At 34.1% G+C, this 19020-nt stretch overlaps 3 protein-coding genes and 1 long non-coding RNA gene across 21 annotated transcripts in view; 3 read left to right on the forward strand and 1 right to left on the reverse strand.

The window, feature by feature from the left end:
• The window catches only part of Orct (Organic cation transporter), a 28359-nt gene extending 24659 nt beyond the window's left edge, over window positions 1-3700 (forward strand). For all 15 annotated transcript variants that reach the window (XM_031985543.2, XM_076367546.1, XM_031985549.2 and 12 more), the window contains 8 exons: window positions 594-882; window positions 1067-1325; window positions 1500-1668; window positions 1751-1981; window positions 2103-2317; window positions 2405-2586; window positions 2850-2986; window positions 3069-3700. In XM_031985543.2, coding sequence (XP_031841403.1) covers window positions 594-882; window positions 1067-1325; window positions 1500-1668; window positions 1751-1981; window positions 2103-2317; window positions 2405-2586; window positions 2850-2986; window positions 3069-3186 — 1600 coding nt within the window. In that variant the 3' untranslated portion in view covers window positions 3187-3700. The remainder of the gene's footprint in view (window positions 1-593; window positions 883-1066; window positions 1326-1499; window positions 1669-1750; window positions 1982-2102; window positions 2318-2404; window positions 2587-2849; window positions 2987-3068) is intronic.
• Window positions 3701-4105: 405 nt separating this feature from the next.
• Window positions 4106-8347, forward strand: Mcm3 (minichromosome maintenance 3). Of its 2 annotated transcripts, XM_031985808.2 has the most exons (12): window positions 4106-4333; window positions 4392-4504; window positions 4620-4828; window positions 4916-5046; window positions 5397-5635; window positions 5722-5964; window positions 6043-6406; window positions 6491-6795; window positions 6876-7026; window positions 7108-7556; window positions 7751-7960; window positions 8221-8347. In XM_031985808.2, exons 1-11 carry the CDS (start codon window positions 4262-4264, stop codon window positions 7947-7949), a joined length of 2475 nt encoding a protein of 824 aa, XP_031841668.2. In that variant the 5' UTR covers window positions 4106-4261; the 3' UTR covers window positions 7950-7960; window positions 8221-8347. The 2 variants fall into 2 exon arrangements, with proteins under 2 accessions (XP_031841668.2, XP_076223628.1); XM_076367513.1 differs by lacking the exon at window positions 8221-8347 and having other exon boundaries at window positions 7751-8055.
• A 1642-nt stretch (window positions 8348-9989) lies between these two features.
• On the reverse strand, window positions 9990-19016 carry na (sodium leak channel non-selective protein na). Of its 2 annotated transcripts, XM_076367504.1 has the most exons (29): window positions 18674-18996; window positions 18252-18385; window positions 17984-18169; window positions 17693-17916; window positions 17345-17619; window positions 17021-17268; window positions 16525-16914; window positions 16212-16403; window positions 16013-16150; window positions 15729-15935; window positions 15465-15661; window positions 15263-15385; window positions 14881-15054; window positions 14593-14772; window positions 14231-14483; window positions 13984-14151; window positions 13557-13765; window positions 13363-13483; window positions 13147-13280; window positions 12892-13057; window positions 12422-12616; window positions 11999-12216; window positions 11369-11592; window positions 11141-11277; window positions 10921-11057; window positions 10692-10848; window positions 10493-10612; window positions 10255-10429; window positions 9990-10168 (listed from the first exon to the last, which is right to left on the reverse strand). In XM_076367504.1, the coding sequence occupies exons 2-29, from the start codon at window positions 18354-18356 to the stop codon at window positions 9990-9992; spliced, it is 5232 nt and encodes a 1743-aa protein (XP_076223619.1). In that variant the 5' UTR covers window positions 18357-18385; window positions 18674-18996. The 2 variants fall into 2 exon arrangements, 1 of the variants encoding a protein (XP_076223619.1); XR_012998525.1 differs by lacking the exons at window positions 9990-10168; window positions 10255-10429; window positions 10493-10612 and having other exon boundaries at window positions 10921-11067; window positions 18674-19016.
• Window positions 10342-12170, forward strand: LOC143174503 (uncharacterized). 2 transcript variants are annotated; one of them, XR_012998529.1, is made up of 3 exons: window positions 10342-10475; window positions 11135-11390; window positions 12027-12170. It is a non-coding gene; the product is annotated as an uncharacterized LOC143174503 (long non-coding RNA). The 2 variants fall into 2 exon arrangements; XR_012998530.1 differs by lacking the exon at window positions 10342-10475 and adding an exon at window positions 10760-10908.
• Window positions 19017-19020: the final 4 nt, after the last annotated feature.

Raw genomic sequence — 19020 nt, forward strand, 5'->3', positions numbered from 1 at the left:
TTATGAATAAAACGGAAAGATACCTACCGCAGCGTTCGACAAAGGCAATTAAAAGAATAAATGGAGGAGACAACTCAATTAATGATTAAAAACAAGTGGCGGATATTGTTTCGAGAAATCGGAACGCATACCGATAATAAAACGCACCTGTTGCCGATCGAATTGCCGCGCGGTTGTGGAGGAAAATATTTTGCATGCTAAAAGACGCCGATTACCACTATTAACTTTTTATAAGTCTGAGACATCTTTTTTTCCGTTTCGCATTCTCAAGGTCTAGCCTCGAAAACTCAAATTTCAGCTTGGAATAAATCAAGATTCTCAACTCTTTTCTATATGAAGAATTCAATGACTTATTTGTATATGTCCTTGAAATGATCTTGAAACAAAAAAATAAAAACACTACATTCTGAACTGTTAAGGAAAGTAATAGAAAAAATTGAGAACAATTCATGAGATAAATTTGAAGTAATATTGTGTACAACTGTTCATAAAGAATAGAAAAATTTATGAATTATTTAATTCTATGTAAGATATTTTAGTATTTAATTTTATCAAACATAAATGAACATATTTCTATTTTCAATTTGTTTTAGATGCTTGTTGCCACATGAAAACGTGGACAACGCTACGTACTTGTTACCCCAAAACGTGATAAACGCGAGTTATCCATGGGAACAAGAGTCGGAACAATGGTCACAGTGTTACAGACGCGACCCCAGTGTCTTTAATCAGACAACAATGGACAGGTACGTCGACACATCGACCGACGACGCGCCAATCCAGAAGCCCTTCTCTCCGAGTGATCTAAACACCCATGGCCTGAAGAAGTGCGAGAGATATGTCTATGATAGAAGCAAATACAAAAGTACCACCATTTCTGAGGTATACACTAAGATCTGCTTTTCAATTTATTTTCTTCACTGGTAAACAGATGATCAATGTTAAAACTTAATACCTCAAAGACATTTCCTAGACTATGATAAAGTATTAGTATATCTTTGTGTTAGTTACTTAAAGAATAAAAAAGTTAAGATATAATAAAACCGTTCGTGTTGTTTCTTTTCAGTGGAACTTAGTTTGCGACAGGGCATGGTTGAGAGCTACGGGGGATTCTTTGTTCATGGTAGGAGTCATGCTTGGCTCGATGATTTTCGGTGGTTTGTCCGATAAATATGGGCGTAGACCAATTTTCTTCCTGTCTTTAGTCATACAGCTGGTCGGCGGTATACTAGTCGCAGTTGCACCCGAGTTTATATCCTACGTTATCTTCAGGTTAATACTCGGCTCGACCACCAGTGGGGTCTTTCTAGTCGCCTACGTCATTGGTAAATAGTTATACTAAATAAACTATTCTATATATTTCTGCGTTTGTTTGAACCGGTCGGAGAAATAATCCTCTTTTAATGAGATCCTTGTTAAATGACATAATATAAAAGTAGATTCTGTAGGTTGTTTAAATATTATAGACACTATAACGTGCAGACAATGTTACCTTTCAGCCTTGGAAATGGTGGGCCCAAGGAAACGTTTGGTAGCTGGCGTTGGTTGCCAATTATTCTTCACGACTGGATACATACTCACTGCTGGTTTTGCATACTTTATAACTGACTGGAGAATGCTGCAAGTTGCCATCACCGTGCCAAGTATTGCATTCCTTCTCTATTGGTGGTAAGAATGATGTTATTCTTCCAATAATATATTGCAAATATTATTATTCGTCGCGTGTTTCCTAACTGTAACATCTTCATAGGTTCATCCCTGAATCTGCACGTTGGCTGTTGACTAAAGGTCGTGTACAGGAAGCAAAAGACCTCCTTCAACGAGCCTCATTAGAAAACGGTGTGGAGATGCCAAGCGAAGCACTGGAAACGCTTCTTAATAGCTGCGAAGACAGCGCACCAGATTATAAGAAACCGTCGCTGTTTGATCTTTTCCGATATCCAAATCTGAGACGGAAGAGTATTTTACTATTTTTCAATTGGTAACGTTTGTTCAAAATCTTCCAAGATATTCCGATAGTTTAAATTTCAATTTTTATTATCTATCTTCGTTATATAACATTACACACAGTGTAATGAATCAATCATTTCTACGTTTTTCAGGCTTGTAAATAGCGGCACTTACTACGGACTCTCCTGGCATGTAGCCAACCTTGGTGGCAACGACTATGTCAATTTTGTCATTTCCGGGTTAGTGGAAGTACCTGCATACACATTTCTAATTTTCACCCTGAACCGTTGGGGCAGGAAGATTATTTTATGCGGTTGCATGTTAATATCCGGAGTGGCGCTACTTGCTATCTTATTTGTACCTGCTGGTTAGTTAAAGACACACATTTTTTTAATACCCTTCTTTGTTTCGTCAAGTAATACTGAACTCTATTTTGACAATACTATTTTTTTAGATGCTCAGTGGCTCGTCGTGTGTCTAGCCATGATCGGGAAACTGACTATCACATCGTCCTACGGTGCTATTTATGTTTTTACTGCCGAACAATTTCCCACAGTCATTCGGAATGTCGGTCTCGGAGCTAGTTCAACTTTCGCTCGAATCGGTGGTGTAATTGCCCCATATGTCATTCACCTGGTAAATAATTCTATGCTTTCACGTTGCGTAGATAAATTACAGTATGATACGGTCCACTGCATTAATTACTAGTATTTCTGGAGAAAATTATTTAGTGGAACAAACTAAACATCTGGTATAGTAATTATTCATATACTGAGTCAAAATAATATCTTCATTATTTATAAAAGAAGTACAATAATAATAGCTGTGATTAAACGCTTCCTGACAAGGACTTTTAAGTATGTACTAATATCTCGAATGATTTTCAATCTGTTTTGCAGTCCGAAATCTGGATGCCTCTTCCATTCGTTATTTTTGGATCGTGCGTGCTAACAGGTGGTATGATGTCATTGCTCCTTCCAGAAACATTGAATAAGAAGCTTCCAGAATCTATACAGGATGGCGAATTGTTTGGAAAGTACGTGCATTTTTAAATGAACCCTTGTTCATTCTATAATATCATCGTTTACATTTTTACTATGTAGAACGTATTATTATAGAAAACCCTCAAAGAAGGAAAAGAAGAAGCAACTAGACATAGAACAATTGAACGAAGTGGATGTGATAAAGCCATTGAAGCCACAAGAAAACGGTGTTCACGAAAAGCAAAACGGATGACAATGATCTCCATGGAGATCGAGATTTGGTTATGCTCAAAATATGTATTTGAATCCCGCCTGATTGTATTCTAGGCAGCCTTCTGTATATACGTATTTCGCGTATATAAATTTTAGCGTGCCTGTTACAAAAGTTTACCAACGAATCCAATTGGACTCTCAAGCTGCATGATCAATCAAACGTAGGTTGCCTCCGACTGAGAACGAAACACAGAGAAACACGAATCAAGGGACTACTGATATTCTCATTGAACGTTTTAGCTCTAAACTATTGAAAGTGAGAAGGCGATGATTTACCTTCTTTACCTAAGTACACACAGCCTTTGTAATTGATAGCACACGAAAAACAAATCTGCCAGAGAACATATCACTTACTCTAATTTCCAAGTGTCATTTACATATTAAGTGCCCTTGAAATGTAAACATGTAAAAGTTTTCCCGAAATACTCGCGTGAAAAATAATAATTATTTTCGCGCGACTAACGCGGATGAAAAATACAAAGACTTTGACATTTTATCGATTTTTTTTATTTGTATTACGACACAATGATATTATCACCTTATTCCTATTTTATACCTTTTCCGTTTCAATAATTATATACCCATAATTTGAAAGGTAAAACTATCAAATCACTACTTTAGTCATATGAATATTAAAAAATAACATTAAAATTTAATTTTCAAAGTTAATTTTTCTCAATATTTTATATTTTTTAAATAACATGTAATTAGATATGGTATAACAAATTTCTATAGGGAAAGCATTTTCTAGTTTTAAAATCTTCATAATTTCGATTTACTTTTTAAAGATGTACTTCATGAAACAAAGGGTAAGTATATGGCGCTAGATTTTTAAACGATTCAAATGTTCTGCCACCTCACGGAAAGCGTATGAAACGTTAATGATCTCGAATCTTTAAAACATATCGAAACTCGAACGTTCAGTTATGTCGTTTTCCCGCGCAAAGTAGTTGCCTAGGCACGCTAAGCGTTTGTTAAACTGAGTTTTGTACTTGTTAAGTACTTGTTAATGTTAATAGTGTTTCTATAAATTGTAAGTTTTAAATAAAGTTAAAATGGACGGAATTGATAGAGATCAAAGACTCGAAGAGATACAGAGGGAATATTTAGATTTTTTAGATGACATGGTAAGTAGAATCATTCAACGATTAAAGCGCAATTATTGTTTTCCTGGTTATTCTTTAGGAGGATCAAGGTATCTATACTACTCTTGTTAAAAATATGATCGAAGAGGGCAAGCGCAGATTGTATGTAAATATTAACGATTTGAGAAGAAAGAATCCCAGTCGTGCAGCAAGGTGAGCACATTAAGTTTAGAACCCGCTATTTTATCAAAAAATTGTATCAGAAAGTTCTTTCAACATGCTTATGCAGTAATACTACCTATAATTTCGATATTAATTTTATTTACAGTCTACTTAACAATTGCTTTGAAGAACACCAGGCTTTTCAAAATGCATTGAAGCAATTTGTTGGAAGCGTTGATACTGAGTATGCGAAAGGAAATATAGATTTTTTTGTAGCTTTCGAAGGAAGTTTTGGAAATAAGCATGTGACACCAAGGACACTTACATCCCGTTTCTTGAGTAACTTGGTATGCGTGGAAGGTATTGTTACAAAATGTGAGTCAAGTTTTATAAATTTTCGTATTTAATTTCACTTATATTAACATAACACTCTTACACACATTGTTGTACAAATGTTTTCAGGTTCTTTAGTACGACCTAAGGTTGTTAGAAGTGTCCACTACTGTAGTGTAACAAAAACAGTGATGGAAAGAGCTTACACTGATTTAACTTCGTTTGAAGCATTTCCACAATCTGCTGTATATCCAACTCAAGTAAATATTTTTTTTTATATCTGTATTATTTAATCCTTTGCACTCGGAAGCTTTTCACTAAAAATATTCAACATTTTCAACATAGACGACACTATTTGAAACAAACTAATGAGAAAATATACATAAATTAAGAAACAAAGCTATTTTATATGAATATTTCACATATTGATGCATTATATAAAACTTAATATTATATATAACACTTTGTAATTTTGTTATATCAAATCGAATGGTGACTGAGACTTATCTCTTGAGTGCAAAGGGTTAAACTCTTTGCAATTCATACAATATAACATAAAACTCATTTATAAATAATATCAAAACTTTATGATTATAACTTATACATGTAGGATGAAGATGGTAATCCTTTGGAAACAGAATTTGGCCTTTCTACGTATAAAGATCACCAAACTCTTACCATACAAGAAATGCCTGAAAAGGCACCAACTGGTCAGTTACCAAGAAGTATTGATGTAATATGTGATAATGATTTAGTAGACCAATGCAAACCAGGAGATAGAGTTCAAATTGTTGGAAGCTTTAGATGTCTACCTGGCAAACAAGGAGGATATACAACAGGCACATTTAGGTTCGTCAATTACAGAATAAAGAACGTGCTACTGAATACAGATTCATCTAGAATTATTTGTATATAAAGAATATGTCTTTTTACAGAACAATATTAATTGCTAACAATATCATGCAATTGAGCAAAGAAGCTAATTTAACTATTTCTCATGATGATGTGGCTATGTGTAAAAAGCTAGCCAAGACTAATCCATGTAGAAATATTTTCGAGTTACTTAGCAAGTCATTGGCACCTTCTATATACGGACATGATTATGTAAAGAAGGCAATATTATGTTTGCTACTTGGCGGCGTTGAAAAACTATTACCTAATGGTACAAGATTAAGAGGGTAAAAGCATTTGCACAACCATGTTTCATGAAAATATTTTTTAAAAATAGGAAATTATATAACTATTCATTTTTTCAGAGATGTTAATGTTATGCTTATTGGTGATCCATCGGTTGCAAAATCACAACTTCTTCGTTATGTCTTATGCACTGCCCCAAGGGCAATACCCACTACTGGCAGAGGATCATCTGGTGTAGGTTTAACAGCTGCTGTAACTATAGACACTGAAACAGGAGAACGTAGACTAGAAGCTGGTGCTATGGTGCTAGCAGATCGAGGAATTATTTGCATAGACGAATTTGATAAAATGTCTGACATCGACAGAACAGCCATACACGAAGTAATGGAACAGGGAAAAGTAACAATCGCCAAAGCTGGAATACATGCTAGTTTAAATGCGAGGTGTTCAGTACTTGCAGCTGCAAATCCTGTTTACGGAAGAGTAAGGGGCTCATTGCTACACGTAACTGATTAATTGAACTAAGTAATTGGTGTTTCTATTTCACGCGAATGTTCATGTTTACAGTATGATCAGTATAAAACGCCTATGGAAAATATTGGACTTCAAGATTCATTGCTTTCACGTTTTGACTTGTTATTCGTTATGTTAGACACGGTAGATTCTGAACAAGATCAAATCATTAGTGACCATGTTGTCAGAATGCACAGATACAGAAGTCCGATGGAACAAGATGGCGAAGCGTTACCATTAGGTAGTAAAATAGATATACTGACTACAAAAAATCCCGATGAAATTGTTGCTGAAAATGAAGAGATTCAGGTTTATCAAAAGTATGATCCTCTATTGCATGGTAATCTACGTTCTAAAAGGTACTTGAGTGAAAATTAATATAATATGAAAATATTATAAAACCATATTTAATATGAAAAGAAAAATTTTATATGTTTAGGGACCAAATTCTTTCTATAAACTTTATGAGGAAATACATTCACATAGCTCGCTGTATGAAACCCAAACTTACAGAAGAAGCTAGCGAAGCAATAGCTTCCGAGTATTCAAAATTGAGATCTGAGGAGTCCGTAGAGTCTGATGTGGCAAGGGTATTTATTTTATCGTTACATTTTCAATGAATGAAATATTAATTCTGTTCTACACTCAATCTATTGTATTCCTTTATTCAGACTCAGCCTGTAACAGCTCGTACTTTAGAAACATTGATTCGATTGTCTACAGCACATGCAAAGGCTCGTTTGTCCAAGAATGTTACTGCTGAAGATGCACACGCTGCAATAGAATTGATAGAGTTCGCCTACTTTAAACGAGTTTTAGAGAAAGAAAAGAAGAAAAGAAGGCGACATGATAGCGAAGGAAGTACACACGAAGACGAACCTAGTAGTCAAAAGAATAGAAAGCGAGTTAAAAAAACAAATAAAAATGGGGAAGAAGATCCTTACAATTTCGATAGTGAAGATGATGATCACATTGATGAAGCTGTAACCAGGGTTACTAGATCACAAAGTAGTTTGTCTCCTACTAAACGATCTGAAGAATTGTTAAAAACAACATCTGAAGAAACGGCATCTGAGAAAACGGCAGAGCTAGAAACCTCTGTAGAAATTACTGAAGAAAGGTAAGTACATAAAATGTCAAAATTGATAATATTTACACTTGATATACTTACAGTGTAAATATGAAAGATCAAGGTCTTCATACATATATTGTTAAATTCACATTAAGAAAATATTCGTTTTTATTCGTTTTTTGAGTATTCCCATGTAATTTGGTATAAGTACTATACACACAATACATATTGTATAATTTTAGATTAAAAGTGTTTAGAACACTTCTTCACAAGTTGTTCCAACAACAAAGGGCGCAATCACTTCCATTGTCCAGAGTACAGGAATACGTTAATAGTGAACAGCCCCAAGTATTTACATCTGGTGAAATTACTGCAGCAATTAACAAGATGTCTGACGCTAATCAGATAATGGCTGCGGACGATAATATCTTTCTTATGTAAATTACGTTTATGTAAGTCATTAATTTTATATTTTTAAAATCACTTTTAAATTTAAATTATGTAACTTTGTTATAAAATTTTTATAAAACAGATTTCACAGAGTACTTTACATTCCAATAATTTTTACTTTCGTATTCTCTCTATTTCACGTCTACTTATTCTTACATATAATTCGACCAGTTTTTGGTGTGTTTGATTTTTCTTCTCCTCAAATTAAAAAGCAAGTTAGAAATTATATTTATCAACATTTATTATCATTCCATTGTTACAGTACAACACATTGGCACATAAACTAGCAACAGTGATCAACATTCATTACAATACTGTAAACAATATTATTTTATGCCTCTAATTCTTCTTATTTGTTGTGTGTATATATATATATAATCGATTCATATCACGTAGATATAAATGGATGTGCTGTCTGATTTGAATATACATATCTAATATTTAGGCATTTTTTTCTTTTACACGTAATTTGTTCTATCCATACTTCCGTTTTTGTTAAAAAAATTCTTAATTGTCTAGTGTCGTCAATATGAACTACTTATCAACTAAGTTTCTTTTTGTGATTAATATGAACATATTAAAAACTGGTTAGTGTTCAATCTTATACAATGAAATTGTAACATATTTCGAACTTTGTTCATTTATATGTTCAATGGTACTCATTTTGAACAGTATGCTGGTAATATTATAAATCGATACTTTTTCTTTCTTTTTTATATAAATAATTTACACGATTAAATTATTATCATTGGGAGTATCAAATCGTTCAAATTTTTACTATACATGTGTACATATATACTTTAAACAAAAAATTACTATACATTTACAAACAGATATAGAAGTTTCACAATTGCCAATGTTATTACTACTTGCTTATCATTATAATACAGGCCTTCAGGACGTAATGTTTCTGTTGTAAATAGATTCACATTACACTTAATTGATTTTGTTCGTACATTATTTATCCGATTGAAGCAATGAAACATGTATGAAGATTTAATGATCAATGTCGATATTAATAATCATTAAGCTTGATAATAAAACCTTTGTAACAGATTAATGTCAAATATGACACAGAAATAGGTGAGAAAGAAAGTTATTTATGATTCAATCTGATATATTAAACTTTCAACTAAAGTTTTTTCAATAGAAAAGAAATTATCATTCATGTTCCTTGTACTCATAGTTGTGCTCAACAACATCAATTTGATTTATTTTAATTAGCACTTCCGTGGTTCGATACTCTTCCATTGTACAAAACTTACTGTGTATCTAATTCTTCGATTCTATACAAATTTCATACTTCAACACCAATCACTGACAGAAAAAATATATATGTGTAACGGAATTATCAAATTATCTTCAATACGTGTAAAAACACCTATAATCTACAAAATATTAATCTATGTGGAACCTGAGTATTTGCTGAGTAGAATATTGATATACGAGGGAAAGAACTTATTAACTTAAACATTTAAGAGGATAACAGCATTAAGTATTGGAAAAAATATTCTAAAAATCAGGATTATGTGATACAGTTCCCCTATTCCATAAGCAAATTATTCATATGTTTCGTTTGTAAAAATAACATAATAAAAAAATTAAGCATTTTATACAATATTCCTTGTACGCCTTAATATAGAAAGCTCCTGTTACAAGATTGTTATGCTCCATTTCTAGAAAATTATACATTCAAAAAAATAGTTATCTTTTATCATATTTAATAGCATTTCAGGAATCATGCTTTCTTTTCTCTGCGTCAAGACTGAAGGTGTTTATTAAAAAATTTTGTTTAACACAAATAGATTCAGGCACATGTTTTTTACCTTCTCTTTTAACTGTCTAATTGTTTAATTTTGGAAAACTTTATTCCCCAATTTCAACCATTCGTATGTAAATAAAAGAAAAACACACACCAAAAGACGTTCAAATAGGATTTATCTTGCACCGTTTAAATTCAAATTGGGTTTCTGTTTCAATTGTCGAACGTGTGTGTTCCATTTTCATATGCATGATTTTTTCGTAAAATGTTTAAACTTCGTCTTCACTGGACTCACTGCTATATGCCAGTTGTTCTTTCCACCATTCACGAACTTCTATCATAACGCTGGAAGGTTTTGGCACTGTTGCTTTTGCATTCAAAACCTCTCGTTGTGGTCTGCTTTGTTCTGTACTCTCTGTGAGATGGGGCAAATTATTTTTTGCCATTGCTTTAAATACAACACACAAGTTAAAGGAGAAGCCAACAACTGAGGTATGTAATTATAACTTAATTCAATATGTAAGAATAACTTACGTGGTGGTCTGTTATTTCTTTTCTTAGGTGGTGCATTCTTATCCTTTTCAGACCTAATCGAAGCAGAATCTGAGGATGTTGGAGTTAAATACTTCTTCCTTGATCCACTGCCTATACTATCTGACCTTGGAAGAACTACTGGTTTCTTTGGTCTATGTTTGGATCCTTCTACATCCTATTATAAAATACATTAATGAAATTTTATAAAAAGAAAAGTAATGGTAAGTTGCTTGTATACCTTTGTTTCTACTTCCTCTTCTTTGTCTACTTCTTTTCCTTTTTCTTCTGTATGCTCTTGTTGTTGTATTGGTTGATCTGTATTTGCGCGAAGACCAGCTACAAGATCATTTTGTTGTTTCTACAATATATAAATAACAAGGTTAATTTTCACTGAAAAAGGTTCTATATTCGTTTTTAATAATTTCATTAAGACCTACTCCACTGGCTCGAATTTTTTTCAGACAACCCTCTAGCCAATTCCTGATTGTTTGTTTAGCAACTTCTTCTTCAATGATATATTCGAACTCTTCTCTTGCCAGCAGTTCTTCAAGCTGTAGTGCTTTTCGAATGTCAACTGAGCGATACGATAACATACTGCAGAAAAATATATAAAGCTATTGTGCCTCGGAAAATCATATTTCTGTATAGTACTAGGTAATTACTCACTTAATAACGTCATGGAAAGTAACGTCTTCACCATTGTTCAATTTTTCTAATTCGTAACACATATGCTTGAAAAGTAGTCGATCTTTTTGCGGGTCAGTTTCCAATCTGCCTTTCAATAACCGTAAAATGAATTTCACCTGAAACACACTAATACATCATTACTTCTAGTCTAATTTATAACAGTCTATAAACTTAATAAAAACAATACTTTCAGGCGTACCCGTTTCATTGGTATGACACCCTTTTGATGATTATCGACCACATTCCAAGTGTTTTGAAAATTCCTGATGTCAGCATATGAAAGTAAAGCATCTTCTTCATTCGAATAAAATAACGAAAAGTTCTCCATAATAATAGCTGTTACGAAAGAATTAGTTTACCTATCAGGAAATTACCGGGAAAGAATCTATGAGTAGCACTGCTGGCTAAAAGATCAGTTGATACTTACCCACCAGAAGATTCAAGACAATGTAAGTGATAATTACGTAAAATGTACAAAAATAAATTAAGGAAGCATGAAAATTGCCGCAATCAGTTTCCCAATAATTAGCAGCTGGAGTGCAATACGGTGGTTGTATCATGCAATCGTGCATTATTTTATTCCAGTCTTCTCCTGTGACGATGCGAAAGAGCATAGCAACGCCAGTTACAGGTGACTCAAAATTGGCACGTCTAAATAATAAAGATCTTACTTAAGATCATATCGTATCAAAAACACCTGCGCTATTTCATTATCCGGAAAGAGAAGACACTGAATTCAAATTATTGAAGTTGATGAGTATGTAGTCATATCAATTGTATAGTTGTATAGTTCTAAATCTTGCCGTTCTTATTAGTAGATGGCGTGATAAGTATATGATGTACGTACTACTGAATCACTTGATGGCTAGGCTGATGAATTTGGCTGATTAATCAGTTTTCATTTGTTCTCGCCCAATTTTTTTGTTGGTTTTATTTCCTAATTTCTTTCATGTTTTATCCGTACTTTGAACCCATCAATTTCCACGATTTGAATATATTTTATCATTGAAAGTGTCTTTTCCTTGTTCCGTATTCTGCTGTAAAATTAACACATTACCTTCCTATACCTTCTCCATATTTTACAGTTCCAAAGACGATCGTGCCCGCTAAGGCATAGAAGAAAACGAGGAGAAACATGCCAAATATGATGAAGAAACTTTTACAAACGGATACTCCGACCGTCAACATTAACATTTTGAGGGTCGTATGTTTGCCAGTGATGGTGAAGAATCTAAGTATCACGACCATAAAGCCAATCACATACGACAGATCGTTCTGCAAGAAATCACTTCTGATCATTCACAGTCGATATATATATATATATAAATAATAATAATAAATAATATTTATATATATATATATATATAAATAAATAATTTTAAATAATATATATATATATATATATATATATATAATTAACAACACCGAAACGAAACATCAATTTTCTTTGTTTTAAATCGATTACCGGGTAGACACATACCTTCATTGTGCAATGAATGACGATCCAAATAACACCGACAACTGTCACGAGCAAATCATATCTGTTTCTTCTGGACTGCCAATAGCCACGTGGTGTAAAAGCAATATTTTTCATGATCACTTCCACGAGGAAGATCAGTGTCAGAATCGTGGACACCGTAGCGAGTGCTTCCGTGTGTTCCTCCTCGATTCTCCACTTGAGTGGACAAGATGAAAGAGAAAGAAAAAGGTATGTCGTTACGGCAATAAAGACACGTGTCGGTTTACTTTTACCACGGTCTAATGGTAGCCGGCAAGGAACAAATGATTCAAGGTAACAGTCTTTTGCGAATTGAGTCAAATGCTTCCTGTCTTTAACGATTACTAGTGTATCAAAATTCTGTTTAGTATTTGTGATTGTGTGTTGTGTGTTGTCATTAGATTTATAAGGAGCGCAATGTGGGAGGTTAAATGAAAATTTGTACAACTCACAGAAACGCATAGAAGAGCACTGTTTATGAGTACCATGACCGCAATGAATCTTTTAAAATAGATGTTTTGAGTGATGTCATAGATAAAGGCTCTGAATTTCTTTCCATCCGGTCTAGGTGGTAAATGCAACGGCTGAGCAATCTTCAGTCGCTTTTTTAAATCACACCTATTCACACAACAACGTACAATCAGATTCTTGATATTGTTAATGTACCATATAAAGACAGTTTTAATTGATTAGTTAAGTTTTTTTACCATCGTCTTTGATCGACAGTGAGTAACGCGGTTCCTTTGTTTTCAGAATAATTAGCAATAACAACACCGACGAACAGAGTCAAACCGATCATACATCCCAAAAAGATGTAGATGTGAATATAAATGGCGTGGAGCTAAAACGTGATTGGACAATATCATTATTATGGTTAGTTTGCGCGATATCGTCGTTTGTCACCTCAAGGTGAGTAAACTTACTGGACCGAGTGCCTTGATAAGAACATCTCTAACGTCAAGCCATCCTTTAAATGAGAGCACCTCAAAAAGTGCCATCAGTGCATCACCGATATTATCAAAATTAAATCGTCTAGGATTCGCCCTAAAATATTTTCATTCTCTGTTTAAAATTATTCTTCAATCCACGAATGATATTTTTATACTTTAATGCCTACCAAACTCGTGGCACTAGTATAGATGGATAGCTCTCATTCTGACCCGGTCTCAGTTTCATTTTCGTCACGAAAACTCTCCTCATAAATACACCGACACACTCTTCCCGTCTCAGGATAGTCGGATCATTGCAACGAGCTAACCGACCACCGTAAAGTTGTACACCGTAACTTGCGAATATAAACATTAATAGGATCAACAGCGTAGACACCTAAAAAGCTTCTTATTCATTCTTTGTCTGAACTTTTCGCGTAAAATTCGTAATATAAACAACCTGTACTAAGGGCTTTAACTCAAAATAAAAAATAATTCTCGATATTAAAAATTCACACGAATGAGAATATTATCTAGATTATTTTCAATATTTGGACATTCTTATGGAAGGTTGTTTTTATCAGAAATTCTTCAAATTATGGCAAAACTATTTACCAATAAGATCTCTTTGAACCCCCTGCACAATTCATACACGACTTTCCTCATGTGTGGGACAAGCGTGAATATTCTCAGCGGTCTGACGCAACGTAAAATCATTAAAAGTTGTGCGCCAGAATTTGGTGGCACGCTTTTCGGCATCCAGCAAAGGAACACGAGGCTGACCTGAATGATCGTCGAATCATCATGAAACGATTCAGAGAGGAACTGAAAGATTTCTCGGATATTTTGGATGTGAACGTACGACATAAATGAAAACGTCCAAAACAGAGGCAACGTCTTTGATGTAGGCCTTCGGCGTAAAAAATAATCCGTCTGCCAGAATTTTAAGCGCCAATTCGATGCTCATGAAGATAACGAAACCGTATTCGGCGATTTGCAACGCAGGTACCTCCATAACGCGGTAACGCGGCGTTTCGAACATCATGGAGATGCAAGACATAGTCGTGGCGAAGATCATCACCCAATCTAAGTACGTGACTAAACCAAGGAAGTTGCTAAAAAGCGTGTAGTTAAGTTTGCCGTTGTTTATTTATTTTCGGTTAGACGTTCAAGCAATTGTTCTACAACATATCAAAGCAGCCATTTGAAAACAGAAGCACTTACTGCAAGCTTTTGTACTGAACTTTCCTTTCTTTCCCAGTCAACGGATCTTTCACGTTTGTGTCGTATCTCGCGTAAACGAGCGACTGGCAAATTTTCCGAAATTTGCTCTCGCGTGGCACCGCGAACAGCGGTGTGTCAAAGAACGGATGATTTTCGCGCAAATCTTCCTCACGTTGATTTCTACATCGGGTGCAACGTGGTGAGCGTATAAATTCCAAAGACGTGGTAAAAGTGATTTATCGCTAGGAGAGAGAAAGAGAGAGAAAGAGAAAGAATTGATTGTTTTACCTGCGCATCTCGGCCTGCTGCCTCTTAGCTTGCAGTAATTTAATGTCCAAATCATGCGGTCTACTGCGAGAAGAACTCACTCTGTTTATCCCTCCAATGTCACCATTCTCCATCAGGTGTTCATACGTTTGCTTTAGCTTGATGGATCCGCTACGAACACTCCTCCTGATTGACCTGTTGGTCATTTATGAAAAAGCGATTAATCTTTTTATAATTAACACCTTTTAAAATTTTATTCACTTTCTTTTAAGTTTTTAGATGTTAAAGTTTAGACATAAGTATTCAAATCTTTTTGGACGAGGATTATAGAATTATTAATTCAAATAAATTATCCACTAATTGCTTCAAGTCATAGAAGTTTTTGCATCTTCCTGTAACTTACTTTTTCTGATCAATGCGTAGTTGTTTGGCACTATTAACAGTACCTTGAGGCTTTAAAAGGCCTTTTCCTGGTACTGGTATCATAGCGGAATCACCTAGTAGAAGCCTCTGGTTGTTGGAGTCACTAGGAAACAATATTGATGTAATTATAGGTCAGGAAACATGACAATGAATATTTCAAAATTATTGAATGTTATGCATACTTTATAATATAAGTAACAGCTGCCTTTTTAAGGCTAGTAACGACGTTTCGTACTTTCGGTAAATTATTTAAAATCTTAACTGGACGTTGCTTTCTATATATCATTTTTGAGTCAAAAGTTTCATTTACTTTTTTCACTCCTTCATTTTCTTCGTTTTCCATCTCAAAAACAAATTGTCGCATAAAGCTTTCACGTACCTGCATAAACAATTTGATGTAATTATTTTATCCACTGTAAAAATTCAAAATTTTAAAACTGGAGTACCTTTGGAAGACTAAAATCTGATGGTACTTTGTGCAAGCACGTCATTTGAGGGCTGTCAGGAAATTTTTCAAAAATTCTTAATCTAAATGGCAGAGTTTCTTTTATTTCTGCGCTTTGTTCACGAAATTTCAATTGTTTCAATTTCTTAATGTCTTCATCCAACTCAAGATTGTCCAATATGACTGCTACGAACAAACTGAGCACAATCTTAAAAATGAATAATCGGTCAATGTATAATTACACCGTTGTTAAATTGCTATAATAATGAATTCATTTATTATTACCAGTGTAACAAAAAGATGGTACAAAATAAAGTAAACAGCTACAAAGGGTCCCATTGTTTCATGAGTCCTAAGCATTGTTTCATCCATAACGTCAACCCAAGCCTCTTGTGTAAGGATTTGAAACATAGACATGAATGCCTACATGAGAAATTATTAATAATTTATGTGAAATGTATATCTGATTTATATTATATATTACCTCTGGAAAGGTTTCGAATTTGGTAAAATCGCAGAGGAAACAAAATAACTGCATGGAAATACTGGACGATATAACCAGCAAACACATAGTAAAGATAATAAGGCTGCCAAGCTTTTTTCCAGGCCCAAATATTTTATATACAAAATCTTCCAACATTGGAGACGCTTTGATAAGTCTAACTACCCTCAGAACCTAGTTTCGCAAAAAAAAATATTTAATTTAAAATTGTGTACTCCAATTATGCTTCTATTCTTCGTAAACTTTTCTTATTTTCTGTTTCAGAACAAAATGGAATGGAAATTAATGTAGAAACCTGAAAATATGTGAATCCAGAAAGATAGAAGAACGGAATGATGTGTATGGTTGTACCAATTGCCAGCAGCAGCTCGAATTTGTGAATTGAATGCTTGTAATAACTGCGGAATCCAAGGCACCATATTTTAAACAATGTTTCTAGGTCTAAGAATATCGTGAACGCGATCTCAGTGTAATAATAATTGTCGTAGTAAGTATGCCTTGGTTTTTCATCGTGCTTGAAGCTCATCGTAGCAGTGGTGATACCGTTTGCTAAAATAGCGCACATCACTACCATTCGAAAATGAGGAGACCTGAGAATGGCATGGCACACTGGAGAAGCCAGGCCACCATGTTTGTTTTCGTCTAAAGTTACCAAATTCCAACCGTTGTCATCACCAGTTAATATCTAAAAAGAGATATTTAAGAAATTAATGCTTTATTTCATATAATTTTCTGTAATTTGACTAATAAGGAACACATATTAACGAAACAATTATTGACAAATGACTAACTTGTGATGCAGTACTGTTACTGATGTGTCCTCTAACACCCCACATTTGCTGGAACTGTACACGTATCTCGTTAAAAGTTTCCGTGATAACAGCGATGAACACATTTTTAACAAGCCAAGCTAAGAAAAATATCATTGTACTGAAGTAAAGAACTGCACGCCAAGCCGGTAAGCTATCAATAGCACGGTACATAATGAAAACCCAACCCTCTTGTGATGCAGCTTGATAAACAGTAAAAATACTCGTAGCTGAAAAGTGGAATTGTTTCTGTTAAATATTAATAAATCGCCAAAATCTTTAAAAATGTTTACTGTACATCATTACCAAATTCATCGAAACCATTGAAACCCATAATATATTTTGATAACTCGAGTTTCATGCAGGTCATCCCTTCTGGACATTGATATCCTGATTCAGGATCGGTCGAGCAGAATGTATCTGGAATGGCCAGACTATTTATTGTTATGTGTTTCGGGTCAGTAGTATTAAGAACACAATGATTTTTCAATTCTCCAAAAAACTGAACACCCAGCAGGCCATACAAGGACATGAAGAAGAGGAAGAAGAGGGTCACGTTGTATATTTGTTGACTCGATCGTCTATAATCACCCAATAAACAATATAAGTATGGGATGTTGAATGAAAGCTAAAATACCATATAAGATTCCTTACTTGAATATTTGATTAATTCTAGCTTTCGGCATGGAGAACTTAAGGTAGACTCTAAGGAAGCGTATCATAATCAAAGGTCTTGGTGCCCGTAATATTGAAACGTAACTGAATTTCAAAACAAATCCTAGCATCTCAAACATTTGTAAAATTACGGACAACCAAAGGAAGACAACCATACTCCCATCAAATTGGCACCAATGGTCTTTCAAGTAAGATTTATCCTTCTGCAACGAAACATGCAATATTTAATAATAAGCTAAAGTAAATTATTTCGTAATGGTATCGAGTTACCTTCAGTATACCTCTGATGTGCATCTTAGCGATCATTTCAGCAGTAAATAAAAACGTAACTATTAAATCACAAACAAAAGTAACATATTGAAGGGGCGGAATGTTTTCAAAAGTCTTAGGAGTATTTAAGCAGACTGAAATTAATGATACCAGGGCGCAAGACCTCATCAATCTTCTAACCCACAACTGAAACAATTAAATAATTAGTATCGTATCTTAACAGACATAAGGTAAATTAAGTTTTTCATTTCATTCATTTAGAAATCACCTTGTTCACCCACTCTATGTCAGTGCTCTCATTGAGGGACTCCTCTGGCCCATAATCGGCCAAGACAGGTTCCCCCTTGAGGCTCTGCTTGCGCCCCAGCATCATAATAGGTATTATGTTTGCAATGGTGAGGCCTGTAACAAACAAATATTTTTTATTCATTCATATGTTCAGATATAATAATTATTTTTTATTGGGATTTAAATTTCTTGTTAATAAATATTTTAATAGCATTTGATGATACGATAAACAATAATGAATGAAAGAAGTTGTGAAATGCAAAGTCATATGCCTAAGAATATACAGTTCTTCATATAAAATTCTACAATGTGAATAAAGATAAAAAATGTTGTAATATATAAAGCACAACTATTTCTAGTATCATACTCGTAAAAATAATTTAATTAACGATGTTGACCTACCTTTTTTTTAACCGTTTGGACGAAGACAAATATTGCCTTTACGGCAATTTATATAGACTACATTTCAGTATAAAGCAACGATAGAGCTTAACGTGTAATAAACATTTTAGCAGTAACAACAAGCTGGTAGCATGGCGGTAAACATTTTTTGGTTGAGTTCTGCAAGCTTTCCAGCGACAGTGAAAGCTCCACGAGCATGAGCAGTTAAGAGTTTGCTGCCGTGAGTAAATCAATATTTCAAATCTTGAATGAACGCGCGCCTCACGACGTATCCTCGAATTAACCAAATATTTTACTTTCAACGATTTTGACTCAAATGAATTTTTTTGTTGCATGTACGACTAACA

This window comes from Nomia melanderi, chromosome 5 (assembly GCF_051020985.1).
Source record: "Nomia melanderi isolate GNS246 chromosome 5, iyNomMela1, whole genome shotgun sequence".
Taxonomy (NCBI): domain Eukaryota; kingdom Metazoa; phylum Arthropoda; class Insecta; order Hymenoptera; family Halictidae; genus Nomia; species Nomia melanderi.

What these genes read in the sequence shown, in the direction of transcription:
- Mcm3 (XM_031985808.2), top strand. Translation starts at nt 4,262, where the DNA reads ATGGACGGAATTGATAGAGATCAAAGACTCGAAGAGATACAGAGGGAA. An exon ending in AATGGTACAAGATTAAGAGG is followed by an intron (nt 5,965 to 6,042) that starts GTAAAAGCATTT and finishes TCATTTTTTCAG; the next exon opens with AGATGTTAATGTTATGCTTA. An exon ending in GGTAATCTACGTTCTAAAAG is followed by an intron (nt 6,796 to 6,875) that starts GTACTTGAGTGA and finishes TTATATGTTTAG; the next exon opens with GGACCAAATTCTTTCTATAA.
- na (XM_076367504.1), bottom strand. Translation starts at nt 18,356, where the DNA reads ATGATGCTGGGGCGCAAGCAGAGCCTCAAGGGGGAACCTGTCTTGGCC. An exon ending in TCATTCATTGCACAATGAAG is followed by an intron (nt 12,217 to 12,421) that starts GTATGTGTCTAC and finishes GATTTCTTGCAG; the next exon opens with AACGATCTGTCGTATGTGAT. An exon ending in AAGAGGAAGTAGAAACAAAG is followed by an intron (nt 10,430 to 10,492) that starts GTATACAAGCAA and finishes ATTTTATAATAG; the next exon opens with GATGTAGAAGGATCCAAACA.